The sequence below is a fragment of the Plasmodium sp. gorilla clade G2 genome (assembly GCF_900097015.1).
Source record: "Plasmodium sp. gorilla clade G2 genome assembly, chromosome: 4".
NCBI classification, from domain to species: Eukaryota; Apicomplexa; class Aconoidasida; order Haemosporida; family Plasmodiidae; genus Plasmodium; species Plasmodium adleri (nom. inval.).
In genome coordinates, this window is record NC_041696.1 from 521,172 (window position 1) to 540,468 (window position 19,297).

The following is a 19,297-nucleotide window of genomic DNA, read 5'->3' on the forward strand; positions in this document are numbered from 1 at the left end:
CATTAGTAATAATAATATATATATATATAATTTATTATTTTTTTATAAAAAAAAACATATTATATCTTTCTCTATATATTCTATTCTAAACATAGACTCTTATATATATATATATATATATATATATATAACATAATATATAATGCTTTGTGCATTATATAAAATATTTATGAATATTGGTAGATTGCTGTGTGTCGGTATGTTTGTTTTTTGTTTGATTCTATGTTACGTATTTGGTTTAAGGGTATATATATCTATGTTCATTTGGGTATGATTTATAGTGGTCGTTTGGGGTTATGGTTATGGACACTTTTAAAATTTTTTTTTTTTTTTTTTTTTTTTTTTGTGTATGTGTATATAAAACTTATATAACTATTAATTCGCATCTAGTAAAAATAGTAATTATATAAAATACATAAAAAGACAATAATAACATAATAATTAGTTTTGTTATTATTATATCTTCTTTGGGAGGTTATTATGATTCTCTATACAATATATATATTTTTTTTTTTTTCTTTTTTTTTTTTTTTGTACTGTTATTTTTTGTATTATTATATTATATAAATAATGTTCAAAAATATTAGTATTAGGATAATAAACAAATTTTTTTTAATTATATAAGTATTATATATATATATATATATATATATATTTGTTTTATTTAATGTTATATTATAACGAAGTTTTGGAAATTTGATTAACATAAATATAGAGTATATGAACATTTTATTAAACAAAAATATATACATATTTCTATAAATAAATAAATAAATATATATATATATATATTCATTTGATTATATGTTTGTACTTATAATATGTTTTATTTTCTAATATTATAAAAATGAAATACATAAAAAAAGATATACATACATATATATAAATAAAATAAAAATTTACAATAATTTTTAATAATATAATAATATGTATATATATATATTTTCCTTTTATATATATTACTTTGTATATTATTTCATATTTTACTTCATGTTATAATTTATAATTCATATATCTTATATCACATAATTTATGCTAGAAATATAACTTTCAATATAATTTTAATTTAAATTAATATATATATATATTCCAATATTTATAGAATTATTTTTTGACAAATATATATATTTCTATATTTTTTTTTTTTTGCTATAAATATTTTCTATAAATAAGAAAAAAAACAAAAAAAAAATAAATAAATAAAAATCAACAAATAAATAAATATAAACATTATTTTATTAAATTATCTACAACATGTACTATATATTTTTATTTGGATAGATATGTCACAAAAAACATATATATATATATTTATATATATATTTATTTATATTTATTTATTTTTATATCATATGTATTCTTATATCAAACATATTTTTTGATAGATGTATATTTATATTTTTTTTTTCGACACGTATTCGTTCATATATGTATATTTTTTCGATTTTTATTCTTTTTATTTTCGATGTATCGATGGGTCTGTTTTATTCAATTTTATTATATGTTATTTTATTTCAATTATTTATTTTTATAAAAATAATTTTATATACATATATATAACACTATATAAAAGAATGTAATATAACATATTAAATATATATATATAACAATCCAAAAAAAAAAAAAAAAATAATAATAATACAAAAATAAATGAAAAAAAAAAAAAAAAACATACATATATATAAAACAAATACCTAAATGGGATATTACAAACATAAAGAAATAAAAATATACGAATATTTGACAATATGCATATATAAAAATATATATAGATAAAAAAAAACAACACAAAAAAAAAAGAATGCATATATAAATACACAAATACGAGTATATAAAAATTCAAACAAAAAAAATATATTATAATAATAATAATAAAATAAAAATAATAAAAAAATATATAAGTATACAAAAATATAATATAAACATAAAAAGAATAAAAAATACATATAAACTTAATAATATATCAAAATGGCAAAAGTATATAAAAAGCTTAAATTTTTAATATATTTCAAATGTTGGAGATAAATATATATATATATATATATATATGTTATAAACTATATTTTGTTATTCCTTTTAAAAAAAAATGGATGATATAACCACTTATATATATATATATATATATATATATATGTTATTCATTATGTTAATTGTTTTTGGACAAAATGGGGAACGAAATTTCCGGACGTCAATATGACGTCAGCAAGAATTACAATATTCCATTGCATGAATTACAAAAATGGTACCATGAACATTACATCAATTTTTTGAAAAAAGAAATTGCGGATAAAACGTGGAAAAATAAATACCAAAGTGCCATGATAGATGATAAAGGGAAACCCATAAGTGATCCAAGTAAAAAGTTTTGTAAATGGAAAGATATACAAAGAGAAATATTTGAAGCTACGTTAGATAATCATAGATTTTTATTATATACATGGGACGAACGAGCAAAAAAATTTATAGACCAAGCAGAAGTGGACAATAATTTTTCTGGCGCAAAGTGCAACAGTGATGATAAAAAAAATGAAGATGATGAAAATAATGGTACCACTACTACTACTAATGGTAGTGGTCAAACTATAAATTTGAAAGGATGTTTAACAAATAGAAGAAAAAATATAAATAAAAGATTATATAATATACGTAATCTTATTGAAAATATAAATAAAGGAGACGGGAACGAAAGCTCAAAAGCTCAAATTGCCGCAATGAATATTATAGGATCATTAGCATTACAAACAGAAAATGAAATTGATGAATTTTTGAATAAAAGTTTTCATAGTGCTGGACAGATATGTAAACTCTTAGGTCGAACATATGCTGATTATAAAGATATATCAAAAGGTACAGATATTGTAGAAGAGCATGTATCAAAGGAAGTAAAAGTTCTTTTACAGAAAATAACTACACAAGTAGGAGGAGAATCTCAAATGGAAATTTTATGGAAAACACATTTTAAAGATAAAATAGAAAAGAAATTAAAAGATGTGAACAATTCTAAAAAGGGTTCAAAAAATGAAACATCATGTACTTTAGACCATTCTGATGAAACAAAACCTCAATGTTTGAGATACATGGAAGAATATTTGGAAGAATTTTTGGAAGAAAAAAAACGGATTTTATGGCTTTTAGAAAATACTTGTAAAAGTAAACGAAATCTAAATAATGTTAATTGTAATGCTTATTGTAAGATATATAAACAATTTTTAAGTGGACGTAAAGGATGTTATGATAAATATAAAAACCAATGTGAAACAAATTTAAAAAGTGACAGTACATACGGTGATAAAGCGGTTTATGACCAAGATGTAAAAGAGATCGAAAAAAAAATTAAAGATAAAAGCGGATGTGGCGATACATGTGGAAATAATTTTGATGTCGATTTAAATCCATTATTTGATGGAAATGATCCTGTTACTAATAAATCATATTATTGCCATTGTGGAAATGGTAAAAATAAACCTCACGAGATTCCATGTAGTGACCGACAACCAAAATCCACTATGTCACTTGCAGGTAAATGGCAAGACGGTATATATAGAACACAAACTAAACCGGGTCAAGTTTGCGACTTACAATTTGGACATCATAATTCTACTGGAGTAGGCGAGAACCCATGTGGTGGTATACCAAGTGGAACATCGTGGAACTGTAACGAGACATTACATGAAGGTATATGTATTCCTCCGAGACGTCACGAAATATGTATATCGAATATCAGAAAATTGGGACCTACGGATGTATCGACGTTTAATAGCCATAAATTATTGCTGGAAATGATGTTGGCAGCAAAACAGCAAGCGTGGAGAATACGTAATCACAATCACGGCCGCAAACGTGGTATTCCGCATAATGTGTGCGATGCCATCAAGTTAAGCTTTTTAGATTTTGGAGATATAATTAAAGGAACAGATAAAGCGAAGGATGCATATTCGGTGACGACGGAGGATAATTTGAGACAACTATTTGAAAAAATAAGAGATGAGTGGAAAAACGGTAATGATGGTGACACAAAATATGATGACAACGGTTCGTATGGATTGGGCCAACTACGTTCAGATTGGTGGGAAAAGAATAAAAACGATATATGGAAAGCATTCAATTGTGGCAACCCATGTGGTAGTATACCACAGGATAATCGTTCTCAGTTTTTGCGATGGATAGACGAATGGGCCAGAGAATTTTGTGCTGAACGTAGAAATAAGGAACAGGCAGTAAATGTGGCCTGTCAGCCGTGTGGAAACGACGAATGCGAACCATCTTGGTCTCTGTGGTCAATATTCTATCCTCCTCCGCCTATATGTGATTGTAAGAACCAATGCAAAATATATTCTAATTGGATCCATGGAAAAAAAAAAGAATTCGAAAATCAAAAAAAATACTATGACGAAAAATTAACGTTAATGGATTTTGGGAACAATAGTGGTGTCACAACTACACGTGGTAGTAGTCCTAATGATACATCCATTACTAGTGTTTCGGATTATTTGAAACAAAAAACGGGAAATAATTGCACACATATCGATTTCTCAAACCCTGAAGTGGCATTTTCTTCCTACCCTGATGACAAATCGTCACACTATAGACATAAATGTAGTAAATGTTATCCTCAACTTGAGGCGGACCTGGCAGATAAAGGTGGACCTAAAAAGCATGTGTGCGCTGTCAAGGATATATTGACACAAGATAAAAATAGTAACATAATACATGAATGTAATCCACATGAACCAATACTGAAAACAAAGAAGGATGATACTTCCGATTGGTCAACTAAAAACATAAGTACGAGGTATACTCAGTTGTATGGTGATACCATTAGTAGTATTGATGTTCCACCTAGATATGAAGATATATGCAAAGACACTATAAAACATGATGGCACCGATACGCGAACCAAGTACACAGATGTCCACGATTTTTATTATAATAATCGTATGTTATTGTCGGAACTTATATTGGTAGCACAACATGAAGGAAAAAGTTTACGTGAGTATTATATCCATAAAAATGATAATAGTGTTTTGTGTACGGTCATGCGACGATCATTTGCCGATATTGCAGATATAGTTAGGGGTACGAATCTCGTGGACACAGATGATACTAACAAAGTCGAACAACATTTGAAAGATATGTTCAAAACACTCAGAGATGAATACAAAGAACTAACATCCAATGATATGTATGAAGATGATAAGGGATTAATGAAATTTCGTAAAGATTGGTGGGAAACGAACCGCCACATGATATGGGAGGCATTCTCCTGTGGAGACCGAAACACCCAAAAGTGTGGTAGCCATATGAATATGGATAAAGTCCCTCAACTGTTACGGTGGATAACTGAATGGAGCGAAAAATTCTGTAAAGCGCAAAAGAAACAATTTGAAGAGTTGAAAAATGAGTGTGATGTGTGTAATAGTAAAGGTAAAAATGGTAAGTGTGCAAAAAACACATCACTGTGTACACAATGTACTTCAGCATGTAATAAATATAAAGCGTTCGTCGAAAAATGGAAGGAACAATGGAAAACATACGAAAAGATGTACAGTGAATTGTACACTAATTCCATGACTAAATCGGATGCTACAACTGATGATAATGCTTTATATGTGCGAAAACTTATACGTCAAAATAATTGGTTGTCACTCACAGCGGCAGCATATATACATAGTATGTATGGAAGTGGTGACGATGGTGGTAAGAGTAGTGGTAAAGATGTCAGGGCACAAAGTGGTAAAGGTAATGCTGGTTCTAGTGGAACCCTTGAGTGTTTGGAACAAAAAGAGTTTGGAAATATTAATGGTAGTAAATATGTTTTTAGTGAGGTACCAGAAGGGTTTGGTGCTGCATGTAAGTGTGAAAAAGAAGATAAATCACAAAGGGATGCTCCTGGTAGCGGTACTCCGGCTGTTGTGAAACCGAAAAAAACAGATATATGTGAATCTACACTGAATGGTATAAATTATGTGAAATGGGATTGCAATAAAACGGATAATGAAGGTTATAAAGTATGTATGAAAAAAACGAATAATGACATTAATGAAGAATTTTATGATTTATTTAATGAGTGGGTAGAATCTTTTTTGAAGGAAATTGATCAATTCAATACAAAAGTAAAAGTATGTACAGAAAATAAAAATAGCTCTTCAAATACGTGTCCTGATGATAAATGTAAAGACAAATGTTATTGTTATAACAAATGGATAAATAGAAGAAAAAGTGAATGGAAGAAACAACAAGAATATTATAAATTATTTAATAGTAGTAGTGGGCAATCTTCTGTTACTTTAGATATGTATATGAGTACAGCATTTGATGATGAACTTGAACTAAACGGAGAATCTTCTGGAGGTGAAGAAAAATTCAATGAAAAAATAAATGATGCCTTAAAAAAAGCCAGCGAATGTGTAGAAAAATGTCCCAAAAATCTAACATGTAGTGAAAAAGGGTTTGATCCACAGTGGAAATGTGGTAACGACACACAAGGTAGCACAAATACAGAGATATGTGTCAAAAAAGGAGACGAAGAGAAATATGAAAAAAAAAACTTAAATCAAGTTAATGAAGTCAACAAATTTTATGATACGTTCAATTATTGGCTAGACGATATGGAGCGCACAATAGATGAATATCTACAAATATTGGAACAGTCGTGCCATAATGCAAATAAAAAACAAACGACACGGAAACAAGGGAGTGCAAGCATACAAACTACTAAAGAATGTATTTTGTGTAGTGAAGATTGCAAATGTTATGAAGAATGGAAAACAAAAATTAATGAACAGTGGCAAAAACAAAAACAATACTACAACACGTACCAAAAAAAAGAAGAAAATGTTACTATGAAAGATATTGATATTGATACATATTTGGAAGCCAAATGTGAACTTGACACGTCAAGCAGTGCAAGTACATCATATAGTGGTGATCGTAACAAAAAATATTGTCAAACAAAAACAAGTGGTAGCGCTAGTAGTGGCACTATGTTTGACGAGTTTTTAGATACTATGAATAAAAAGAAGGAGAACGTTTGCGAAAAATGTAAAGATACCTCACAAGAAGACACTAAGCCTCCAACAGACTGTGGTAAAATTGAGGATGTATCTAACTGTAACAAGAAAGAATTTGACAAAATAGAAAAGGGGGAATTAAAAACCAAATGGAAATGCGAACAAAAAAGTGGAGAAAAATTAGAAGATTATGTTTGTGTCCCTCCACGAGGACAAAAACTATGTATCGCAAACATGGTAAATTCAAATGGAAGAATACAAGAGCCTTTGTCTACCGAAGAACATTTAAAAACAAAATTAAAATCTGCAATAAAAAAAGAAACCGAACGATTACACGAATACTACAACGACAAATATAAACCTACTAGTGGAGAAATACCTTCGGTATTTTGCGATGCTGCGTATCGTAGTTTTAATGATTTTAAAAACCTTGTGTTAGGACAAAGTTTGTGGAAACCTAAAAGTATCAAAACGTTAGAAGATAAAATAAAAGAAATTATAGAAAATGGTAGTAGTGGTGCCACAAAACGGCACGAATGGTGGAAAAGTCTTGAAAATGAGTTTTGGAATGCTGTCAAATGTGGAATAAAAGAGGCTAAACCAAACGGAAGTAGTGTCAATTTCATAGGTAATGAATGTCCCCGATTTATCCATGATGAGGACTACGATTCGCAATTTTACTGGTGGTTCAGGGAATGGGGTGACGATTTTTGCTCCAAAAAAAAAAAATTAAAATCACAATTGGATAGTGCGTGTAAGGACGAAAGCAAACGTAAGTGTGATAGTAAAGGTCAAAATATAGCAGATGCAGATTGTAAAAATTCATGTGAAGATTATAAAAAATTAATTACAGACAATAGACAAGCGTGGAAGAAATTTTCGGAGAAATTTAATAAAGAGGAGGAAACAAAAGACGAAAAGAACAAAGCCTCGTATTACAAATCTTCATTTTATTTATTATTCAATTGTGATGATTGTAATGGAACGAATTTTGAAAAAGTATTTAAAGATAGTAATATATATGGCGATTACCAAACCACATGTACGTGCATATCATCACCGTCATCACAAAAATCGAGTGGTGATATAAAACCATGTGATACTAATATTTCCACATCGAATTGTCGTTCCAAAAGTAAAAACAACCAATGGAATACTACATTCATCAAAAATCCTGATAAATATAAAGTGTATGGCCCTCCACGACGTCAAAAACTCTGTTTAGGAAATTTATATGGATTAACAGGAGGAGAAAATCCAAAATTAGAATTAGAAAAAGAACTGTACGGCGCAGCAAAAATGGAAGCAACATTTTTGCGGGAACAACATAGTGGTGACAGTACCATGGCATGTAAATCCATGAAACGTAGTTTTTATGATTTTGGAGATATAATTAAAGGCACGGATATGATGAAAGGACGTTTTGGTATCATGGTCGAAAAAGAATTGAACGAAATATTTGAAAATAGTGGTACAAGTGCTAGTGGTGCTGGAGAATCACGCGAAGAATGGTGGGATAAACATAAAGATAAAGTATGGGAAGCGATGACAAACTGTGGAAAAGACAACACGTGTGGAAGTACCACTTCCACTCCTAGTGACCAGAAACCTCAATTTTTGAGATGGTTAGAAGAATGGGCAGAACAAATATGCACAGAAAGACAAAAACTATTGGAAAAACTAGAACTCGAGTGTAAAAATGGGCAAACGAATATTAACAATACCGGTTGTGCCAAAGCTACTGAAAATTGCAAAAAACAGTGTAAAGTGTACAATGATTGGATAAATACTCATAAAAACGAATGGAAAGGACAAAAGACAAAATACCAACAAATATACGATATAGTTGGTGATGTTGATGAGGACGATGTTGACGATGAATATAAAGATTATAAAAAATATATGGATGGGAAAACAACTGCTATGGACTATATACACTCAAAATGCCACGATAATAATCTTGATGATGTTTTCAAAAAAATCGATCAAGAATATAAAGAATACGAACCTTTCTGTACAGAATGTCGAATAAAAGATATTGCGGACACGGTGAAAAACAAAAAAAATAGTGCTATCATTAATCCGTGTGGTGGCTTCCAACCGGGTGGCAAAACAACCACGAGTGTGACAGACATCGCAAAAGCGTTCCAAAAAACGGCACAAACACAAATGGAAACAAATAGTGTTGATAGTGGCAGTAGTGGTAGTGAGAGTAAGTTGAAAGGCGATGCATCACAAGGAAAGTACAGTAAAAAGGGTAAGGAAGATGAATTAAAGGACGATATATGTAATATAAAGAAGGAACATTCCAATGATAGTCGTACACATGGTTATGATGGACCATGTACAGGTAAAAATAAAGGCCGATTTGCCATAGGAACGGAATGGAAAAGTGGAAAATCAATAGGTACAGCAGATGGTATTTATTTACCTCCTAGAAGACAACATTTTTGTACATCGAATTTAGAAAATTTACTGAGTGAAGGAAAAGGTATCAAGGATGGACATTCATTATTGGGAGATGTACTTCTCGCGGCAAAATTCGAAGGAGATTTCATATGGAACAATTTTAATAAAGAAAATAAAACAGATCCAGGTATATGTAGAGCTATGAAATATAGTTTTTCCGATATTGGAGATATAATTAAAGGAACAGATTTATGGGAAGAAAACGGCGGCGAGATAACAACACAAAAAAATTTGAAAAACGTTTTTGATAATATCCATAACTCACTTTCTAGCGACATCAAAGAAAAATATAAGAACACTGATGGTAAACATTTAGATTTACGCGAAGACTGGTGGGAAGCAAATCGTGAAAAAGTCTGGGAAGCAATGAAATGTCCAAAAAACGGCAGTATTTCGTGTAATGGTGATCCAATACCAGTGGATGACTATATCCCGCAACGGTTGAGATGGATGACCGAGTGGGCCGAATGGTTCTGCAAAGCACAAAAAGATGAGTACGAAAAGTTGGTGAAGGCATGTGAGAGCTGTAAGGGTAACGTTAGTAGTGGTGCAAAATGTAAAGAATGTAACAAATGCAAACAAGCATGTACAACATATAATCAATTTATTAATAAATGGAAAACTCAATGGGAAGACCAATCAAAAAAATACGAAAAATTATACAAAGAAGCAACAGAAAATGGTACTGCTGCTAATGGTATTGCTGCTAATGGTACTGATGCTAATGGTACTGCTGCTAATGGTACTGCTGCTAATGGTACTGCTGCTAATGGTACTACAGATGAGAAGGATAAAAAGGTAGTTGATTTCTTGAAACAATTACGCGAAAAAAATAATGGAAATACCACATATGAAACCGCTGCAGGGTACCAACATCAAGAACTTAAAAATATGGATTGTAATACACAAAATATTTTCTGTAATATCACTAATGGTGTTGAACATATTAGTGGTAGTAATGACGATTATGCATTTAGGGATCAACCACACGAATATGACACGGCATGTAATTGTAAGGAGGATCCACCGCCTCCACCACCATCACCTGCGCAACCATCCGATCCTGCGAAATCGAATCAAGATAGTAGTAATCAAAGTAATAGTAGTCCAAGTGGGGGTGGTCAACCTGGATCCCCACCTAGTAACCCTGATAGTAGTAGTAGTGGTGGTGGAGCTGGAAGCCCAACTAGTCCCTCTGCTCCTTCCCCTGCTAGTGGCAAAGATGGGAATCAACCTGGTGGTGGTAGTGCACCTGTAGGTCCACCTAGTCCTCCTGATCCTGGCGGAGGTAGTGGTAATCCCGGTAGTGGTGGTACTGGTAAGAATCCACAAGGAGGTGGTACAAATCCTGGTGGAACTGGTGGTGGAGGTAGTAGTGGTAGTTCTTCCAGTAGTTCAAGTAGTTCGAGTTCGTCTAGTAGCAGTAATAGTAATAGTGGTGGAGGTGGAAGTGGTAGAGGTGCAGGTAGTTGGTATGTTTACAAGAATCTACATAAATCGCCGTTTAAACGTCCAGAACCACCAAAAATTGATGATAATTATTTGCAAAATTGTCCACTAGGAGATACTATTTGCTCCAAAATTAGTACTAGCAGTTGCAATTCAACGAAACGTCAACATCATCTCGATGATTGGAACACGTTTGAGTTGAAAGAACGTGATGGAAGAAACAAAGGAGTAATAATTCCTCCAAGGAGACAAAATATATGTTTCCAAAGTATTATGGTATCTGGCGGACGTCATATAAGAACAACCGGTGCTTTTAAAAACGCGATATTAAAATCTGCTGCAAGTGAAGCGAAATATTTGAGTGATTTCTATAAAAAAGACAAGGAACGTGACATGTTACTCGATGCTATGAAATACAGTTTTGCAGATATAGGTAATATTATTAAAGGTGATGATATGGTAGATGATATGCATTCAAAAAACGTAACAGATATTTTTAAAAGGATATACACAAATGACAATAACGGGAATCCAAATAATGTGACACAGAAGCGTAAAGAATGGTGGGAAACAAATAAACAACACGTATGGAATGTTATGATGTGTCACTATTATGAAAATGGAACAACAAACAATACTTGTCCAGAGCATGGACAAATTGATGAAATTCCACAGTTTTTACGCTGGTTAACTGAATGGTCACAACAGTTTTGTAACGAAGAAAAAAAAGAAGGAAAAAAATTTCTTGAAACATGTCAAAATAAATTTGAAGGCGCGATAACTGTTGATAATAATATGAATATATATTGCGATAACGTATTAAATCAATATAAAAATTGGTATGCAAAAAGAAATGATCAATGGAAAAAATTAAAGGATCAATATGAAACTTATAAAGGAAATAACGGTCCATTAGGAAATACAGAATCACTACCAGAAAATGCCGAAGACTATGTAAAACAAAAATGTAATAATTGTGATTGTGATATTAATAATTTAGAAAAAATGTATAAAAAATTAGAAGATTCCAATACAAATACAATTAAATCATTAGTTGAAGATATTAAAACAAAAAATAAGTTTGAACAGGAAAACCCAAAGCAAATTGGCCCAATTGATGCTTTTCAAAATTTGGTTTCAAATGTATCAAATATAGCTTCACAAGTTGCTAACAAGCTACATCCAAATCCAAAAGCTTTAGCGGAAAAACTACTTGAAACAACAGCACGTGCTACATTGGACATAGCATCAAAAGCATACGAAACTGTGAAAGAAATTAAGCAACAAATTGAACAACATAATTCACAACCACCTGTATCCCCTACACCCACACCACGTGCACCTACACCCGTACCCCCTCCACCCTCTACACCTATACCACCTAGAACACCCACGACTTCCTCTCCAGAAATTATAGTCGGTCCAGTCGTAGGTGCAGTGGCGGCAACGATACTTGGAATATTGCTATACAAGGTAATAATATTTGTGTGGATATATATATATATATATGTTTAATATGTATGTATTTATATTCATGTAGAGAAAGAGAAAGAAAAAAAAAATTAAAATAAATAAAGAATAAAAAAAGAAGAAAGTTTTCAGAAATTTCAAAAGAAAGAATCAATATATACATATATATAATTATACACATATTTTATTTATACATATATATTTATATTCATATTATATAAAAATTGTATAAGGATAAATAAAGATAAATATATATATACATATACATAAATATACATATAAAGTGAAATATATATATATATATATATATATATTTTTTTTTTTTTGTAGTGGAAAAAACCCTTCCATGTTGCAAGATATAAACGCGATATCGATATGTTCCGAGTATTAGAAATGCCGCAAAACGAATATGATATACCTACAAATAAGTCCTCAAATAGGTATGTCCCATATGGTCGATATAAAGGCAAAACATATATTTACGTGGAAGGAGAAGAATCGAACGATTATATTCGTGATATATCTTCCTCGGATATCACTTCTTCGTCCGAAAGTGAGGTTGAAGAAGTAGATATAAATGATATATATGGGTACAAATCTCCAAAATACAAAACTTTGATAGAAGTTGTTTTGAAACCAAGTAACAAAACACATGATGCACAAAATACACATATAGATAATATAGTGGACACTACCTATATACCTAGTGGTATATATAGTGACAAACCTAGTGATATACCCACTAATACACCTATTAGTGATGAAGAATGGAATCAACTAAAACAGGATTTTATTTCCCAATATTTAGAAAATATACCAAAGGTTTTACCTAATGAAAATCTAAGTGGAATTCCTACTACAGATACACAACCTAATATTGTGGATAATAGGTTTGAAGAAAAACCTTTTATTACATCTATTCAAGATAGATATTTACATGGTGATAGCGATGTTTTTAGTTATAATATTAATTGGAATATTCCAAAAAATACACAGATATATACTACGGATCATCCAAAATATGTTTCAAGTAATTTATATACTGGAATTGATTTAATCAACGATTCGTTAAACAGTGATCAACATATTGATATATATGATGAGTTACTCAAAAGAAAAGAAAATGAATTATTTGGAACAAATCATACGAAACATACCACAACAAATATTTTTGCCACACAAATATATGGCAATCCTATAATGAACCAACTAAATTTGTTCCATAAATGGTTAGATAGACATAGAGATATGTGCAACAAATGGAATAATAAAAAGGATATTTTGAACAAATTGAAAGAAAAATGGGATATGGAAAATAATAATAATAGAAATATTACATTAAATAGTAATAGTAACACACATAATAATGATATCAAAATGTTAAATACTGATGTTTCTATTCAAATAGATATGGATGTTCCTAAAACTATAAATGAATTTACAAATATTAATACAAACCCTGATAATTCTACTATGGATAATATCTTGGATGATCTGGAAAATTATATATATTATGATATAGATGATGATCAAATATCTGTGGATCATAATAAAGTACATATAGAAATGAATATCGTAAATAATAAAAAGGAGTTATGCCAACAAGAATATCCTATATAGGATATATGGAATATCTAATACAAATATATATATATATATATGTGTGTGTATAATGATATATGACACATTTTCCAGTAAACCCTTATAATATAATATATTATAATTTTAACTAATTTATTTTTTAGATTATATTGAAATAGTTTCCAAAATATAAATATGTTTCTATAATATAAATTAACATAAATAAATACAATGGTAATTTTGTATATTCATCCTTACTATTCAATTCTTATTATTTTTATAATATATGGTATATATTAGTATGTTCCATTATTATGTCGTGTATAGAATAAAATGTTATTATTATTATTATTATTATTTACATTTTTTATTTTATTTTTTGTATTTCTTTTTCTTTATTATAATAATAATAATTCCTTATTATTCCTTTAATAGTAAAGAAAAAAAGTATGCATATATATATATATATGTAGGATGAGATAATTATATAAAATATTTTGGAAATTCAAAACAATAAAGACATATATATGTGTTTGTATCATAAATATAAAAACATACATTTTTTATTATGTTCAATATAAAATTATAATTATATATAATACATACATATATATGTATATATATATATATATATATATATATATAATTATTCGACAGTATCCATCAACAATTTCCGAATTCAAAATTCAGTTCTAATAATATTTATGTATCTACTAATTTGTAAAATGGATCGATCGCTTAGTTATTCCATATAATATTACAAAATGAATGTTCATAAAGTAACATAAATATTTTATATAACATAATTTATCCTATTACACTAACATTATTTATGGTTTCCATTTTTGTTCTTGTTTTTTTTTTTTTTTAAACTCATAGTTATACTTATAATTATTTCATATACAAAATGTTTTCATAAATATTATTAATTTTTCCTTTATAATTAGTAAAAACAAATAATATTAAATTATATTATTTCTTATATGCATATATATATATAACAATTAATGTATGAATAAATTCTAAAATAGTATATATTCCATTTTAATAGTTAATATAATATATATTATTAAAATAATACAATCCATAAATCATGAATACAGTATATTTCTATAAAATACAACAATAAAAAAAAAAAAAACAATACAATATATTATCTAATAGTATGTATAATTTATCATTTACTTAATCGCTTGTTTATATGGTTTTTTTTTTTTCTTTATTATTATTATTTTTTTATTTGTCATAATAATATATATTAATACGTTTTTATTTTGTCATAATTATACCATTTAATACTTTTATAATAAATAATGTTTTTAAATACTTTCAATATTTTTATAAAATAATAATAATATTTGTAATTACGAAGATGAATTAGAGAGAAACGCATAACATAAAACAAATTCCAGAACAAAAAAAAAAAAAAATAAATAACAGTAACAAAATTAAATTATTAAAAAATATATTTAATATTAGTTTAGAAAAATATTCATTTATTATATTATGATACACAATGTTTCTTGTTAATTATTTTACATAATTGCTATGATACAAATTTTCTGTTCGAATATGAATTTAATATATTTATAAAAAAACCTTATAATATATATATATATATATATATATATATATATGTATGTATTATACATCTTCAAGAGCTATTACTCTACACATTTTTATGTTATTTACCCCAATATATTTGATGTTACTTGTTACAACATTGTGCTGTGTTCTATAAACATTTATAAAAGCAAAAATAAAAAAAAAAACAGAAACAAAATTACAATTATAATTTATTGTATAACATAAAATTAAATTTCATTAGAAATTAAAATTCAAAATTATAAAAAATGTATATATGTTTTGTTATATTATTTTTTTTTTTTAATTTAATTAATTATTTTATTTTTTATTTTTTTGTTCTAAATAAAAGGGAAAATATAGTTCCAGTAAAAATATATATATATATATATATATATTTGCATAATGGAAAGTTAATTGTGTACTCTATTATAATCCTATAATAATATTTTAGATTAAACAAATGCGTTTCATTTAATAATATAAAATATATTATTATATATTAATTATTTAGTTATAAATTTAATGAAAAAAAAAAATTATACTGCACTACAATAATATAATATTATTATTGTTTTTAGTTGTTCCATTAAATATATTGTTATTATAATCATGTCGTGTATGTACCAAACAATGATAATGATAATTATAATAATATAATATACATATATTATTATATATATATATTAGATTCTTTTTTTTTAAGTAAATACACAAAAGAACCATAAGAGTACTACACTACATATACCAAAATATAAATCAATAAAACTATATTGATCATTATACTAATATGACATATATACATGTAATTATGATAATAACCCAGAGATGCAAAAATTAATGATGGAATTTCATGAACGAACATCACAACCTTTTGAAGAATACGATAAAGATATTCAAAATATTATTTTAAAAGATAAAATTCAAAAGGAATTAACAGAAAAGTTGGTCACACTACAAACGGATATTAAAACTGAGGATTTCCCGACCTGTATGCGAAAATTCGGTAGCAGATGAAATAGAAAAAAATTGTTTGATATGTGAAAGATATTTGGGAGTTTCTGTTACAGGATTGGTGGTGTTTAGGTGACATTACTACATATTTTCAGTTCCTTGATACAATTGCAGCTGTAATTGAAGCGGGTAATGTTGTAGTTGTTGCTAAAGACATTGATTTAGTTGGACAAATATATTATCTAGTTGAGGTACGTACTTTTAATTTTATCACAAAAATTACTCCATCAAATTTTTATAACCAAATAAACTTGTTCAAATCGTTCACGAGACATGTTATAAAGCATGCGATACAAAGACAGCCCAAGATTCATTTGCGTTTTGCATTGCCAAAGAACAGATTGAAGCAAAAGGTGCATATAATTTTCTTAAAGTAACAGCACATCAAGAAAGTATGGCTGCCCAAACTACTGTATTCGAAGCTGCAACGATTACCAAAGCTAGAGAAGATGCTGCCACTTTTATGTCAACACTAGTTTCCAACTTTTTTACTAACCCAATAGGAATTTCTATTATTGTAATAATAATTATAGTTGTTTTACTTTTAACTATTTATTTAATTTTACGTTATCGAAGAAAAAGAAATATGAAGAAAAAACTGCAATATATAAAATTATTGAAATAAGTGGCGTTTGGTTGTCATAACATTAAATGCAATTTAATATATTGTAAATTTTTTAGTTAATATATAATTTTGTTCTAATTATTGATTTTAACTAAAATATTATATTTTCATACATCATTTTTTTATATTGTTTTATTCTTATGTGATTATTTAAATATTTAATTATTTAATTTTTATAAAATATTTTTTTTTTTTTTTTTAAATCAAGAACTTATAAGTATAAATACTCTTAATATATATATTTATAATATTTTATTTAAGAACAAAATATAATATATATTTATTAAATTACTCATATGAAATATTATAAAATGGAATATATATAATACAAATATAAAATATATTATATTATTATTAATATTATATTTAAATGATATTCAAAAAAAAAAATAGTTATATTAATATTATATATATATATACATAAATAGATATAACTTTTGATTGATCATATTTATTCTTAATATTCGTATCATATTACTTTTATAATATATATATATATATATATATATATATATATATATTAGTATGTTTTTTTTTAATATAATATACCACATTAAATATTATTTTTATTTATATCTTTGTACATCCATATAAATATAAAACCTAATTTTCCTTATTACCTGCTTTACGTTAACAAAAATATAATATATATACGATGTAATTCTTATATAAAACGTTTCGCAAATTTAAAATAATAAAGATATATGGATCTTACTATTATATATATATATATATAATTATTTCTTATTTTATTTAAAATAAAATTTTCTTTATATGTGATGCATTGACATATATATAATTAGCCCATAATATAGAAGAATAAAAAAAGATTCAAATATATTTATATAGATGTTATTATTAATTTATAAAATAGAACACTATATATATTTTTATTTTTTATCATAAATACAAAGAATATATAAGAATACAACAAATAGATGAAATACATGCAATAGATAAGAACGTAAAAGAAATCCAACAATAAAGAAAAAAAAAAAAAAAAAAAATAATACAATAAAATAATTTTAAATAATACTATAATATTTTCGATCCTGTTTTTGTTTTTTTTTTTTTCTTTTTTTTCATATATATTACATTATATATTACGTCATATATTATTTCATATATTAATTCATAATTCATATATTTTATATTAAATAATTTATGCTAGAAACATAATAACATCGAATATAATTTTAATTTAAATTAATATATATATATATTCCAATATTTATAGAATTATTTTTTGACAAATATATATATTTCTATATTTTTTTTTTTTTGCTATAAATATTTTCTATATATAAGAAAAAAAAAATAAATAAAAAAAAATAAATAAATAAAAATCAACAAATAAATAAATATAAACATTATTTTATTAAATTATCTACAACATGTACTATATATTTTTATTTGGATAGATATGTCACAAAAAACATATATATATATATTTATATATATATTTATTTATTTATTTATTTTTATATCATATGTATTCTTATATCAAACAAATATTTTGATATATATATATATTTTTTTTTTTTCGACACGTATTCTTCGTATACATATATATATTTCGATATGTATTCTTTTGATTTTCGATGTATCGATGGGTCCGTTTTCTTATATTTTATTATATGTTATTTTATTTCAATTATTTATTTTTATAAAAATAATTTTATATACATACATATAACTATATAAATTAATATAATATAACATATTATACATATATATATATATATATATATATATATATATAGAACAGTCAAGAAAAAAAAATAATACCAAATGAAAAAAAAAAGAAAAAAAAAAATACATATCGAAATATATATATATATATATATATATACAAAAATACGAGTATATAAAAATTCAAACAAAAAAAATATATTATAATAATAATAATAAAATAAAAATAATAAAAAAATATATAAGCATACTAAAAATATAATACAAAAATAAAAAGAATAAAATATATATATAAACATAATAATATATAAAAATGGCAAAAGTATACAAAAAGCTTAAATTTTTAATATATATCAAATGTTGGAGATAAAAATATATATATATATATATATATATATATGTT

At 26.5% G+C, this 19,297-nt stretch overlaps 1 protein-coding gene and 1 pseudogene across 1 annotated transcript, besides 1 other annotated feature; both read left to right on the forward strand.

The window, feature by feature from the left end:
• Window positions 1–2,165: 2,165 nt before the first annotated feature.
• Window positions 2,166–14,018, forward strand: PADL01_0412300 (erythrocyte membrane protein 1, PfEMP1, putative; the record flags this gene model as incomplete). The annotated part of the gene is made up of 2 exons (XM_028685240.1): window positions 2,166–12,401; window positions 12,729–14,018. The coding sequence occupies 2 exons, from the start codon at window positions 2,166–2,168 to the stop codon at window positions 14,016–14,018; spliced, it is 11,526 nt and encodes a 3,841-aa protein (XP_028536758.1).
• A 2,373-nt stretch (window positions 14,019–16,391) lies between these two features.
• On the forward strand, window positions 16,392–17,202 carry PADL01_0412400 (annotated as a pseudogene).
• Window positions 16,392–17,202: a sequence feature (rifin, pseudogene).
• Window positions 17,203–19,297: the final 2,095 nt, after the last annotated feature.